The sequence below is a fragment of the Plectrocnemia conspersa genome, unplaced genomic scaffold (assembly GCF_051122295.1).
Source record: "Plectrocnemia conspersa isolate PC_06_02 unplaced genomic scaffold, ASM5112229v1 ptg000009l, whole genome shotgun sequence".
Taxonomy (NCBI): Eukaryota; Metazoa; Arthropoda; class Insecta; order Trichoptera; family Polycentropodidae; genus Plectrocnemia; species Plectrocnemia conspersa.
In genome coordinates, this window is record NW_028277173.1 from 7303512 (window position 1) to 7317972 (window position 14461).

Genomic DNA, 14461 nt, shown 5'->3' on the forward strand with positions numbered 1-14461 from the left:
TATAAGCTTGTGCCACCATTGTAATGAGTTTGCTAAAAATAATATTCCAAAGTGCATTTTTGAGATATCTCGTAAAGCATAGACGCAACAGAAAATCATAAGAACATGTCAAAAAAGTTTATTTTAAAAAGAGATTTATTAAATAATATCTACTATAAAATGCGTTGTCTAATTTAGAGGTCACTCTAACGACTATTTTAACAACGAAAAAAAAGATATTCTCACAACAATGGAAGAGAGATTTCATGACCAAAAAATTGCGTTAATAGTGAGAAATATTGCACGGACCACCTAATTGCACATCCTCTCCGAAACGTACCGATTAAAAAACTATTCTTTGTTTGAAAAGGATGTGCTCGAGACAATATATTTTACATTGCGCACATTACTATTGTTCTTGGGCTCTTTGGTTATAGATCGCTGTGGGCCATTTTTCATACGTTATTATATATTATATTCTTGCTTTGTGAGATCATCGCCCTTCGTACAAGTTTTGGTCAGCATCCTTATTTTTAGACTGTCAGACTTTGATGTTATAACTACTTATTAGCATAATTATATAAATAGGGGAATCTCCTTTGTTCGGGAGCATCCCGTCACATAAAGTAAAACCACTGATCTTCACCCAGTCGCAGCTATTACGTAGAAATAACAATTATTTTATGACGTATTCATCAATAAGCATGGAAGCTGGAAAACTGAGACTTTTGATAGAATATCTCAAACCTTTCTTGTAATATTCCGCAATGGATACAAAAGAACATAGAATTGGTAGCCTCGTTGAGCACAAACTATTATCAAAAACAACGTGAAAGAGGGAGGGCAATAAGCAATACAATTGGCTCGCAAACTGTCTCAAACCTGCATTATAAATATGTGACACTTAGTCTCATAAGGGAGAGATCTCATTGGATAGACAAGCTACAGCAGCATAGATGAACCAGGATTCTGCATTAACATGAGAGGCTTCAGTGGATTGTCCAAAGACAGATCACGACACATCACATCCGACAATAATACTACTCGACACGCCATTTCACTATCTGATAACGGCATCTATATTTTTCTATATATGTGATAATTTATATATATATTTATAAAATAAAGTTTTACCAGCTTTTCCGGCTTCTATTTGGCATCTAAACCAAACTCCATCGGGTTCTAAACCAGAAAATGGCTTTTTTTAGTATCAACAGCTTATGAAATAAATAATACATGAATATAAATTTATCACTGTAATATAATAAGTGATAGTCCAAAGTGTTACAACTTGTAACATAACAAACCACATATAACAATTGGAACATCTGTGTTTATTTTAACAAATGACTTCTGTAGCTGAATTGTTATTTATGTTAATAGTGTATTTTTTAATGGCGGATATCGATTCTTCTGAGGAAATAGTATATAATCTCTTAAGTTATGTGTTCAGTACTCTTTACTTTAAATAAATATAAACATATGTATCTTCAAATAATAAAAATAAAAGGCACAAATATATTTACCTTGAATTTGATAGTGAAATTGATACTAAAGAATTAGTAATGCTCTCACAACAAATGGTAATGTTCCCACGTATCAAATCGTGCGTGATTCTCATTTGAATATTTAAAGTAAAGTTATTCACTCCATTACTTTCTGATGAGTTACCATCTCAAGATAGACACAGTTTCGAGTAATCCACTCTCGTCACCGTCAAAAGCTCGCACACATTCACTCAACCCACTTGGCTGTGTTCCTAACAATTAGCTTTATTACAACATTCGTCTTGTTTTTCACGAAATCGATTTTAATGGTGCGTTGAATCATTTCGCATATCGAAAAATAAATCCCCGTCACTTTGTATCTATGTATAACGATAGTTCGAGAATATCGAATGCAGGAATGCTAACTATTCGTTCGATCAAACGTCAATTGCACAAGTAGACACAATCGTCGGAAATAGATTGAAATGCTCGCTGAACTAAACGTTGTGGTACGTGTGCGTTTTTTTGCTTGAAAATTTGCATGAATACGTCATACGAAATACGCCTACGAAAATTCAGTGGAAATAGGTCATCGGGTGCAAAAGAAAACTTTTACAAAGAATTTGACGTTACTTTTGTTATTTTTTATGGGAATAATTTATATACCGTTCTAAATACACTGAATGAAATTAAATGGTAAATTTGTCATTGACCCATTTAATTGTTTTTCACTTGAAAATATTTATTACATTTTATTGCCAATCAAAACATATTTTTCCACTTTAAAAATAATTGTAAACAATTCGATAGTATGAAGTCCGGATAAATATGATATTTACGATAGAGCAGATTTGTCAAATATACATATATTACTACTATGCATAGGCTTTGAGCTTCAATCCAGAGTTTCAAAAAAACGTTAACAGAAAAACATTATAGTATTATCTTAAGCAGAAATAGTCAAATTTTGTCCGTTTGGTAAATTCACCGTAATTAAACGAGTTTAGTTACCGCGCAGCGAAATTTCTTCCCACATTTCATTTATGAATCAAAAATAAAATCAGAGTTCAGTCAACTTAACTAAGAGCGAAAATATACTTGCATTGGAAATAATATATTAAAATTGATTAATAAAAAAATATTTGTTTAGTTTTGTCACAATTTGAGAAAATGGTTAATAAATAAAAAAAACTATATTTAAAGGCAGCTTCCAGTAGGGTCATAAACAAAAAATGCCGAATAGTTTTAATCTGTCGAAATCTAAATTTATCCCCGAACGTTACAAATAGTTGATCACGTTGTAATCACCATAAATTACCACAATTGAAATGTACATAATGCCACAAGATTTTATTACACAAGTCCACACTATATTGATAATGTTCCCCACAATACCCCATAGGAATTTAGTATTTCGAAAATTAATTAAGATGATCTATAGAGACCTTAGCATTGGTGAGCGTGTAGGTATTGTTTCAGCTCACTATAGGGTCGGTGCGAGCGAGTGAAAATGTGTTCATATTGATTTCCATCAGCACTAATGACTAGTTTTAACTCGGAACTGCATTGCAGTTCAAACCTTGAGATCAATCGACACCTTCAGCCTTCAGGCCGAGACTATCGAACTTAATCAAAAGTTAACTCAAACTTCAAGATGAATTGGATATTGCACTACACAAGGCCACGGCAAGAACAATCCATTTTTAATTTATTGGCGATTCGCGTTCTGTACGATACGCTAGTTTGTAGCGAAACGAAGTACTCCTTGTTGTTGGAGAGAATTCAAAGAAATTCAAAGAGATATATCTACAAGAATAAGTATGAGTCGTATCTGTATTTGTGTACATAGTGCATTTTTAATAGAAGCGTTAGGACGTAAGCGTTCTCGACGTAGCACCTAATCAATGAAGCACTTTTTAAAGTTACTAAGGAACGGTGTCAACAACCCGTCGATGATCAGTGGCTTACGGTTGCGATCTTTAGTGTACTTTAGATAGTCGCGATCGCGTCCCTAATTCTAGACTATTGCGGCCATGACAATGTTGTCGTTTCCAAACACTAGCACTTAGGATTTGAAATTTCCTTTTTTAGTTTTGACTTGGAATTGCACTACAGTTCAAATATTTAGCTCACGGATCAATCAATATAAATGAGATATTACTAACCTTCAGTTCGAGACTATCGAAGTCTGGAAAAAGACAGACAAGCAGCCTTCCCACACGATCGTCAGCGTTTTGGCCAATCCAGCTGTCTTCAAAAGTTAGCTCAAGCTTTGAGCTGATTTAGGGGCGGTACGAACAATCCATCGCCTATCCATATCTAAATAAAAAAATATTACACAGTTTATACAGCCGAAATTACAATTTCTAAACGTGAAAATAATTTATTTTGAAGATTTTAATAAAAGCGTACATTGTATACTTTCAATATTATATCTAAGTTCGATTAAGAAATCACAGTCAGTAGAGCGCCATCACTTTCGTCAATATTATTAATTAGGAAGGCAATAGAAATATTTGAGTAAACTTATAATTTACCTCACATGTCATTACAAGTATGTTCATATATACAAATGTTATAATAGTCGAAACTTATTTTAAAATTTTAACAATTTTTAAAAAATATTGATGTTATTTATATGTCAATATGATAAAATCTATCATGCATTTGAGGATATTTAATTGTTATTATTTAATTTAAAAAAAACTTTAGGGTAAGAGCAACGTTCCCTCTAAGGTCTAAGACGAGAGGGCCTCTGCGCAAAAAACCAAAAGACTGACTATGTAATTAAACCCTTTTCATTAACGCTATCTACTGACTGTGATTTCTGAACAGTGCCAAACTGGAAACTAACCCACCCGTCGATGTAAACGTTGGAGATATTTGTATATGATAAAGGTACAAGTAAAGACGCACATGAAGATGGTTGTAATGAATATACCAAACATAGAAGTGAGAGTGAATAAAAAATATTCCTCATGGTTCTCTTTTTACCTAAGACTACTGTTTCCATAAACCAAGCACAATTTTTTAACGTATTTGGTAAGATACTTAAATTCTTCATTTTGTATTTATTGTAACAAATTATTTAATGTAAGAATGGTTACGAACAAGTTACAAAGACATTTAAATTAGAAACATATTTTTTATGAAATCTAGATCCTATTTTGAATGGTGTTTAAATTAACAAAATACATGTTTCATTACAGGAAGCAAAATTTTTAATAAAATAAAACAAGCAAATTATTTGGTGACTGAACTTTTTTATAACAATGAAGAAAACTCCGATACAGATAAATGTATTATTCTAGCTGAATTGCCATAGTTACTTATAACGAGGAATATCCTGAAATCAACTTATTAACTATCTCGAAGTTAGGATTAATCACATTTTTTTAACTGAAGTGCTCCTCGGTAAAATCAAAAATACACGAGAATTCTCAATAATACATTTACCGTCGAATTTCACATGATTAATGAGATATTCCAATAATAGTAGCTATAGCTTACGCTAGAAATATGTTTACGGTTTATAAATAAATATCGATAAAATATTTCTTTCAAGCTACATAATATATAATAAAACAGCTTTTCGAGAAATATCATTATTTGAAAGATTATACATACATATGTACATATATCTGTGAGTATATTTAATGGCGATAAATTAAAATAAAATAAATACATCTTTCTTAGCAGATATCCCAAAAGCCCTATGAATAACAACATTTAATATAAATGCAGAAAACTAACTACTATTTGCGTTAACAAAAAAGGTGTCAAAGTTCTACTTTTTTGCATAATATTTTTGACGGTACGAATTCAAGAACTCATTATTCAAAATATGCTTAAATGATTACCTAAATATTAATGTCGATGGCCTTAAAGTTTAAATTGTTTAACTCTACTTTTTTGGTGTGGATGAATTAATAATGCCATTTTATTCTCACAATTCTTATGCATTTACTATGAATATCTCATATGTAAAAAAGCATCACTAAAAATCGACAACTCCATATTCATTTAAAAAGAACACTGCCAAATGTCTCAATAACTACAGTTTAACTATAAGAGATGGAAGAGATCCTACTTGAAAAGTTAAGAATTTTTGAGTTACCCAAGCTACACTTGAAATACGAGAAAAAAAATCAGACAAGATAATAGCTATAAAATAAATATATGTTAGTTAATAAATGGTTAAAATTTTATTTCTGTACTTATCGACACTCTAGAATAAGTTGGATACCCCTGCTCACTATCTCGCGATACACAGGTTCATTTGCTTTCGCAAACCAAAAAAGTTTTAAGTAATATTAAATCGTTATTTAATATATTAGTAACTTGAGTCTCTCAAATCTGTTTTGGAGAAAGAGGGAGAGGTAGTAATTTTATTAATTCCTCCCCCCCCCCCTCCTCATAATAATTAATTGGTATTATTTTAATTGTATAATTATAAAATATATATTCAATCAGCCCTCCCCCTTTCCCTCCTCTTTCACTCCAACTCTTAATCTAAAAAGGCAATAAGCGACAACTTATATTTTTGCATAAATATTTTATCGAAGTTTCAAACCAATTTTAAGATTTTGTAAAAATTATTAAATTGCAGGTTAATATTTGTTTAATATCTGATTTATACGCATTTATCTCAAAATATGTATATAAATGATTATATTTTAGAGCAATGATAGCCGAAATTTTGAGAAATAATAATCATAATAATAAAATTTGTAATACCGATAATTCTGTTATAATAATTCAGCTAATGTTTTATGTAGAGCGAAAATAGTAGTAAACCTCTTTACAACATTATTTTCTTGATATTTTTTGCCCACCTGCATTGTCTGTGTATACATTACAAAAAGGGAAAATGCACCCATTTTGACTTCAATCAGCGTTTTCGTTAAATATCGTTTGCCGTCACACCAAACATACTAAAACTAAACAATTGCGTTAATTATTTTATTTATATTAAGAGTTTATGCATAATAAAAATGGGTACCTGTTAGTTAGCACGGCGTCACGCTTAAAAACCACCAGTTGCTAATTCCCACTGCGTTTCACAAATGAACCACTGTATTTGCACATCAAATGGATGTTTCGCAACTGTCAAGTTTGATAGCTATAAAATATTTTCATATTCAATTCCATTCTATATAGTAAATTCATAAACACGCGAGCGCTAATTAATTAACAGGCGCATGCGCACAGCAGTGAGACCGCGCTAGTGTCACAGTGGGGAGTAATAACTGGCGGTTTTTGAGCGTGATGCCGTACAAAGTAACAAGTACCGAAAAATGTATATATTAACAAATGCAATATCTTTCAAAATAGTGGGACGACAAACTGTTATCTAAAGATCACAATAATCTTAAGGTCTTACCATGCAATTTTTCGAACTAGCAATTTAAAGCCATACGTCAATTCACCTTACATAAAAGAATAATTCGGTACTTGTTAATTATATCGGTGCCATGCTTAGAAACCAATGGTTATGAACATTTGTTCTACTGTTGGCCCTAATGTTTGCGAAAATGCCCAATATTTTTTGCTACATAAATAGGTTTTAAATTTAAACTTATTTTTAATCGCCGTACTCGATTTTTTTACCAAACATCTGTTAAAAATCGCAATTAATCGTTTATCAGTATCGTCGATAATACTAAATAACACATGACGGCACTATGTATGACAATAATTCTTGGCGTGTCTTAAGTTAACCGTTATGAACAAATATTATAGTTTTTTAAACCCCTTTTCGCATATAGTGCCATATATACTGTAGTCTTAGAAGTTAAATAAAATAAATAATTCATCGATTGTGTACAATACACGTTTTAAAAAATATATATTGAGAAACATTAAATATTGGTAGTAAATTTTAAAATATACTGTTTAATTTTACATTCGATATTATGTCATAAATGAGGTTTATTTATAAGGCAAATATTCAGTAAAGGTTATAATGATATTGCCATATCTGACACTTCATGCATTGAGTGCTATAAATATGTATGGTCATATATAATACTATGTGCGATATTCTTTTGACATAATCGTGTTTTAACATACCTGATATGAGCGAAGACGAGTATTTGTTAGATGAAAAATCAGAATCAGAATTAAAAAAATATCCACTATATAAAATTATAATAAAACACTATAAGTAAAAAAAGACAAAGGAAAGTATTCAAATAGAGAACTTAAATAATATTATATAATTACATAAAATGGATATCATTGTTGTGATTAGAAACACAGCCAACAGAAATAACAAGTTTTGAAAATTCATCCGATTGTTTCTACTGATGATGACTCAACAAATGTGGCCGACACCAATGTATTCCCATTCCAATAAAAATATTTTTAATGGAGTATATATTTTGCGCTATGGCTAAATCTGTCACGTTGTTGATAATGTTAAAAATATGCAGTTGTTAATAAAATGTATTTTTTTATTAATATTATTTATTTAATCATTTAATTTTAATTTTTAAAAGCACGAGCTCGTGACAAGGCGCTTCGGTGTTGCCACTCGCTCGAAATATTTATTACGCTGGCAAAGTACAGTTGGCACCCCTGCTCCCACGTCGTGTTTACTTGAGACGTGTCAGCTGCGGCGAGTATAGCCTGCACCGTCGTCGCTTCTGTAAGTCCAATTTTATCATTACATACGCTCAATTCGGATACATTTCCTATTGTTTAACAATTTAAAAAATAGTACTAACGCAACGGAAGATTCGTATGACGCACGTGCGCAACGTTTCGTGCTCAATATGTTAACTGTTACTTTTATCGCTTCCGAAGTTCCACGTTTTAGCGCAATCTTCTCGTCAGATTCCGCTTACGTGTCTCGCAAATTGGTCACGCATGGTTTGCGATTAATTACCGATACGTTTATTCTCTGTATATCAATACTTTCATTCAATAACCTTAAGATAGATTTACATCGAATCATGGCACAACTGTCAGACGTCCATTTTTTGGTAAAAAAGAGTAAATTTATCGCCAGGACTAAATAATGATAATATTCAAATTTAAATACAAAATTATTCCCCTTTTAGTTTTATCATATAAAAACCAGTTTTTTTTTACTAATTCTTGTTGCGAATTTCAATGTACAGTTATAAACGTATCATCGAGTTATCGTATACTCGATATAATACATTTTAATGAATAAAATATATTATAAGATTAGATAGAATCAAACAAGAATTTTAAATTCTAGTAAAGTGGGAATTTTTTCACATAAAAATCAATCTAAAATATAATTTCTTTACATTGTCGACTTGAAAGATGGCCGTCGCAACTCAAAATTTGTGAAGTAATAAGACGTGTATAAATAATAGGAACAAGGAACTTTGCGCTGCAACCTCTAAGTCGTACACTAATTGATAAAAAAAATATTTTGAATTATTACAATGAATTTAAAAAAACTTTATTTGACCTCTGTAAGACAGCAAAAATTCAAATTAATTAAATTCCTATTTTTTCCATATGTTTGCTATCGTAAAAAATAACATACATAAATCATTATTTTCTCATATTGAGCCTTATCGTTTAAACTAATCAGATAATGTCACACGCAAGTATCAATTTCATTCTCTATTTTTTTTATTGTACTTAATGCCAAATATAACTACCAACATTGTCTATATCAGTATCCATAATTTGTTTTAATAAAATAGTTACATTTTTCCCTGTATCTGTATTTTTTTGGGCTAAAAAGTGCAATATTGTGGAACACTAACATAAAAGAAGCTATGTGAAAAGACTGGCAATTCACTTTCACAAGCTATAGCTACTGGTTTCTATTCGAGTTATAAATTGCAACTCTGACATAAAAATATTAATCATTTTGAGTTGTTACATATAATTATTATTTTTAAGTTAAGACTGTCGTCTTCCAATCTATTAGATCTATTATTGCTTCTTTAAAATTAATCAACCGTTTTTAAAACATCGCTGATAGTATATTTTATGGACAGTTATATTGTATGTACAGCCAGTTTCCACATTTTCCCGAAAACTGGTTGTTAATAATTTGAAAGATTCGGTATCCTGTTGTTAAAAATACTATCATGATGTAGACTTATTAGAAAATTTTGTTCCCCTTATTTTTAGAACCTTTAGAGCCCCGAGTGTAAATCCAGTAGCAAACTCGAATTTTTATTTATAAATAAATATTATATTACTAATAGCCAACTTCAGATGCATAGTGAGGTTAATAATTGGAAGCTATAAAATAGTTTATAATTTTTAAAATGCACGTCGCTAATTTCCACACTTTGATTTCAGTGTAGTGTTGTAATACTTACTTGTAGGCGTTGATTGTACTAACCTGTTGTAACGCATTGGGTTGATAAATAAAAATAATACACAAATAGAAGTTTTTGATTATAATATCCAAAAATTTCAAGCTACACGGCTAAATAAATTATTTTATTATTATTAAATAATACAGTAGTTTTAATGAAAATAAAATATTGTTCTAAACGTAATATTTAAAGTAAAAGAGCAGTTTGCTAGTGACAACCAAAAACGTTTTGCTCCACAGCTAAACAAGTTATAATTACTATCAACTTTTCACCGTTTATTTGGCCAAGAAAAAAAATATCGGTCAGTCATATGATAGTCTAAATAATGTTAAACAAGAAAGTGTATTCTCTATTTTCTGCTGAATCTTTATGATTTTCTTTCTAATGTATAAGAGCTCTTCTTGTAGATACAATACAGACAATGCTTATTATTATATAACAAAAATGTAATATATTCAAAACTATATACAGATTTAACTGCGACTTACGATCATGTTTTAAAATTATAAATTATTGTTATTTGATAGATGAATGTAATATACGGTTTAGAAAGTGCAATTGCGACGTACATTCACAAATGTTTTGCAATAAACTTTTATCACTTTCATGTATAATAAAATATCAACTTGTCGATTTCACGGTTACTCATATTTATGATAAAATGTTACAGCTGTTTTCGAGGAGTTTTTATTAATACTTCACAATGGCACCTAAACAGAGAATGCGCATCGCCAACGAAATGGCTAGCAAAAACATCACAATGAGAGGAAACGTACCTAAAACAACCAAAGTGAGTATATTTTTGCATTATTAATTTTATTATAATGTTTTATATTAACATGTTACAATCACTTTTCAGCAAAAAGATGATCAATATCCAGTCGGTCCTTGGCTTCTGGCGCTCTTTATCTTCGTCGTTTGCGGATCAGCAGTTTTTCAAATAATTCAATCTATCAGATTGGCGTAAACGACGTTTTTACGCCATCAGCACCCATCACATTTGAAAATGTAGCAAAATGTACACACGCGTTAATATTTATTTATAATCAATTATCTTACACGACCTGCAAGACCATCTAAAAGGTGACCCGCTGTGTTGAAACAATTGTGCGTGGTACGTCGATAAAATACGTAAGCAAGGTCATCGATTATTTTACATAATTGTAGTATCTCTTCACGTAAAACATCCGTACAGGTCTATCTTAAATTTATTTATTATATAGTTTTTTTTATTATTATTATATAAATACAGAAATTATATCTTGAAATTTTATAATAATCTAAATGATATTAATATATTTGGTTATTTAACATTCCATTGTGAACCTTATTAAATATGATTTATATTAAATTGGAAGGTTGTTTTAGCGTTTACCATCATCAAGTGTGTATATTTTGTGCAGTGTTCACAATGAACGCTGATTGTGATCAGTGCTAAAAGGAAAATTTCATCTCATTTAAATTAAATCTGGTGCAAGCGTGGGAAAAAAATCAGGACTCTTTTCTCATTAAGAAAAATAATCTGATATCTAAATAAGCTCCTATACAGCAATTCGATGTTTGTACAATATACAAGGCTTTGATTCTTTTTCTTTGTGCATTTGAGTTACATGACGATAGTTTTATATAACAAAATAATGAATTTCCTACGTAAGGGTTGTGTGGCAATATTTTTTTCTTTGAAAATATCACCGCAGTCATTGCATGAAATAAAATTTGATTTATTAAATTAATGTTTCATTTGGTGAAATGTATTTTAATGTAATATGTATATTATGTGAACATTTACATATAAATAAATTTTAAATTTTTTCAAGTTTTATTGTTATTTTTATACACTATCTAATATAGTATAAGTTAGGGTGTTTCTATGGAGTGTCCGATCTTATGTACAGAAATGATCTTTTGCCAACGATTTAACAATGAATAAATCCCTCTATAATAAAAAGCCTAAGTTTTAAAGGCTGTGATATTTCGAAATGATTAAAAATGTAAAAATCTGCAAGGAAAAGGTCATTCATAATTCATTTAATTTTGCAACAATAATTAGTGAAATATGATCATGAAGCAATACCGTTGTCTGTTGACCAACATTGGATGTTTTATGGTAATTTTTCTAAGCATGGTTTAAATTTCCTTACAATATAATTTTTCCGGAATAAAAAACGATAAATAAATAATTCCCTCAGAATACCACTATAATTGTTTTTAGTGTAAAAAAGATTCGCAACAGTAAGTTGTTCCAAATACAGAGTAATTGAAAAGTAGTTTTCTAAAGATTATGATTTTTGCTTCTGGAATTTATTTGGAAAAGTCAGTCAGAGCTTTTATATAGTAGTTTGAAGTAATGTTCGCAGTAAAGGGCAAAACAACAGTATATCTATTGTTAATGACATGGATCACAAAATAAATCTTAAGGAAATCAAAAAATGTATTTATTTTTAAATTTTCTAAATCAATTTAAGTATTTTTAAGTTTTCTTCATATTTTTTAATAGTCTGTCTTTAATTTTAGCACCGGAAGAAGTTTATTCTTAGTTTAATTTGGAGAAACGGTCAAATTGCTTTAGTGTCAGATCTCTGTTAAAATGGTTTATTTTATTATGAAAACTGATTGGTTAAGTTAATCATTTTTTCACATACTTTCTTTGGAATTATCGTCGCTATATGACAGTGTTCGGTATGATTTATGAACTGGTTCGAAATCACTTTCATCACTAGAAGAGATAGTCAGCGCATCAGACCTATGTCCTGAAGATAATAGTTCTTCACAAATATAGCCTCAACTTCTCGTGTTGATTTTTCCACTTTGACAATATAATCAGTAATTAGGCTTTGCTTATATTTGTACAATTCGTGAAATTCAGATATACAATTCTGAAGCTCGTGTTGAAACTTGAAGGTTCGTTCAAAATTATCATATTTTTCATGGAAATAGTTTGCCAGCTTACTGCAAAGTTGAAGACCTCCCGATTTATTTTCGTTTTCTGGTTCTTCGAAGATATCTATAGTTATACCAATAATATCATTGTCATTCAAGATATTATCCTCAGGTAATTCATCGACAACATTTTGGGTAAATGTATCAAAACCTTCCACACCAAGTTCTTGTACTAAAGAAATTATTTCAGCTGATAATGTCGATGTTTGATTGGTTTCATTGACTGCAACACATGCGATCCAAATTGCTTTCCAGCAAGAATTTAAAGTCTGTGGTCTTATTTGGGAGATTATGTTACATGATTTAAACAGTCTGAAGTAGAAAAAAGTTATACACGTCAAAGCGTTCTAAAATAGTTATTTAAAAATAAAATGCTTCTTGAAATATAAACTGTATAATAATAGTACGCATAAAAAGAGAGCCAAGTGTATCTTAGGTTCCTCAAAACAAAGAGTTAATGAAATACTACGAAACTTGATGAAATCGAAATTTAAAAAAAAAAACTAGTACTGACTGACTGAGAGTGTTACTACATGATCCATTGCTTAAACCACTGCCGTTACCGGTAATAGGGTCCTACGAGTCCAACCCAATGGGTGGCATCCAGCTTTTTAGGGCTAGATGAGCGGGAACCACCCCCTGTAGTGCTACGTTATTTGTTAGAGTCTCAGTAGTGTTTCTCCCGAGTGATAGTGTTATTAGGAAACGCTCTCCTGATCCCCTGCAATCTGTTGCTTAGCTTTTGCATAGCATTAGCCTTGCATGCTCCTGCATTTCTATGCTTCATCCTTGAACATCACTTTCGTGATGCCTCAGTTCTAGTTTCGACTCCCAATCCCTAAGGGCCGGGCCCTTATTAGCCTGCTGGTTTGAAATGCAGTGCTTTGCTCGTCATTGATAGTCCAAAGGACGCTACCTCGGTTGGGTGATCACAAAGTTTGCTTCCTCTTAAGAGCTTGGGGGTTTTCAAGCTCAAAAGAGGTCCCTCACTCTCCCACACTGTTAACGGCGAACTCCAGCGTGTGGTCGACTGGCAGTACTGACTGACTGGCATTTTCCCCCCTCCCTTCACCCTCCCTGGAAAAAGTTTGATTGCCGTCCCTGATTCTAAACCAGAAATTCTCGGGTTATCCCTCAAAGAAAATATAAAAAGAACAGTCACGAATCTATCCCAAAAATATTTTTTTAAATATGTCATTTCAGTGAAATCATATCGGAATACTTTTTCACTGGTAGATTTTTACCAGTAAAAATATAATTTATCTGCCAAGTATTAGTAAAATTATATGATTTCAACTCTTACATACATTTACATGCGATGTACAAATGGTTGTTTTTTTTCAGTGAAGGTATATATTTTCACTAGTGAAGTCCAAATATTTTTTCCCCAGTAGATATATATATATATTTTTACTAGTGTAATTATAATTTATATGCTGCTCTAAAATGTCTATGAAACTTAATTTGCAAAATGTACATTTGCTATTCAAACCCAAATTTAACCTACACGAATTAACCAAATCCAACTTACTAAAACTAATTATAGCTTTAGAACTTTCATTAGTTCAAGTCCAAAATACAAACTAAGCCAACTCATCTCTCAGGGAAAAATAAATAATAACAGACAGACGTCGCATATTGCTCCATAGTTTGTCTGCATTTCGTTATTACACTATGTTTTAAAAATATGAAAACTATTCCTACCGATATTTCTACAGATTTCTGATGTAAGAGTAT

General features: G+C 30.9%; 1 protein-coding gene and 1 long non-coding RNA gene across 2 annotated transcripts; one reads left to right on the forward strand and one right to left on the reverse strand.

Annotated features, from left to right (window-relative positions):
• Positions 1 to 3637: 3637 nt before the first annotated feature.
• Positions 3638 to 6683, reverse strand: LOC148231763 (uncharacterized). The gene is made up of 3 exons (XR_015810842.1): positions 6469 to 6683; positions 6302 to 6406; positions 3638 to 3785 (listed from the first exon to the last, which is right to left on the reverse strand). It is a non-coding gene; the product is annotated as an uncharacterized LOC148231763 (long non-coding RNA).
• Positions 6684 to 8064: 1381 nt separating this feature from the next.
• On the forward strand, positions 8065 to 11600 carry LOC148231764 (stress-associated endoplasmic reticulum protein 2). Its single transcript, XM_088192593.1, has 3 exons — positions 8065 to 8115; positions 10455 to 10574; positions 10644 to 11600. Exons 2-3 carry the CDS (start codon positions 10488 to 10490, stop codon positions 10749 to 10751), a joined length of 195 nt encoding a protein of 64 aa, XP_088048719.1. The 5' UTR covers positions 8065 to 8115; positions 10455 to 10487; the 3' UTR covers positions 10752 to 11600.
• The last annotated feature ends 2861 nt before the right edge of the window (positions 11601 to 14461 follow it).

What these genes read in the sequence shown, in the direction of transcription:
- LOC148231764 (XM_088192593.1), top strand. Translation starts at nt 10,488, where the DNA reads ATGGCACCTAAACAGAGAATGCGCATCGCCAACGAAATGGCTAGCAAA. An exon ending in ACGTACCTAAAACAACCAAA is followed by an intron (nt 10,575 to 10,643) that starts GTGAGTATATTT and finishes ATCACTTTTCAG; the next exon opens with CAAAAAGATGATCAATATCC.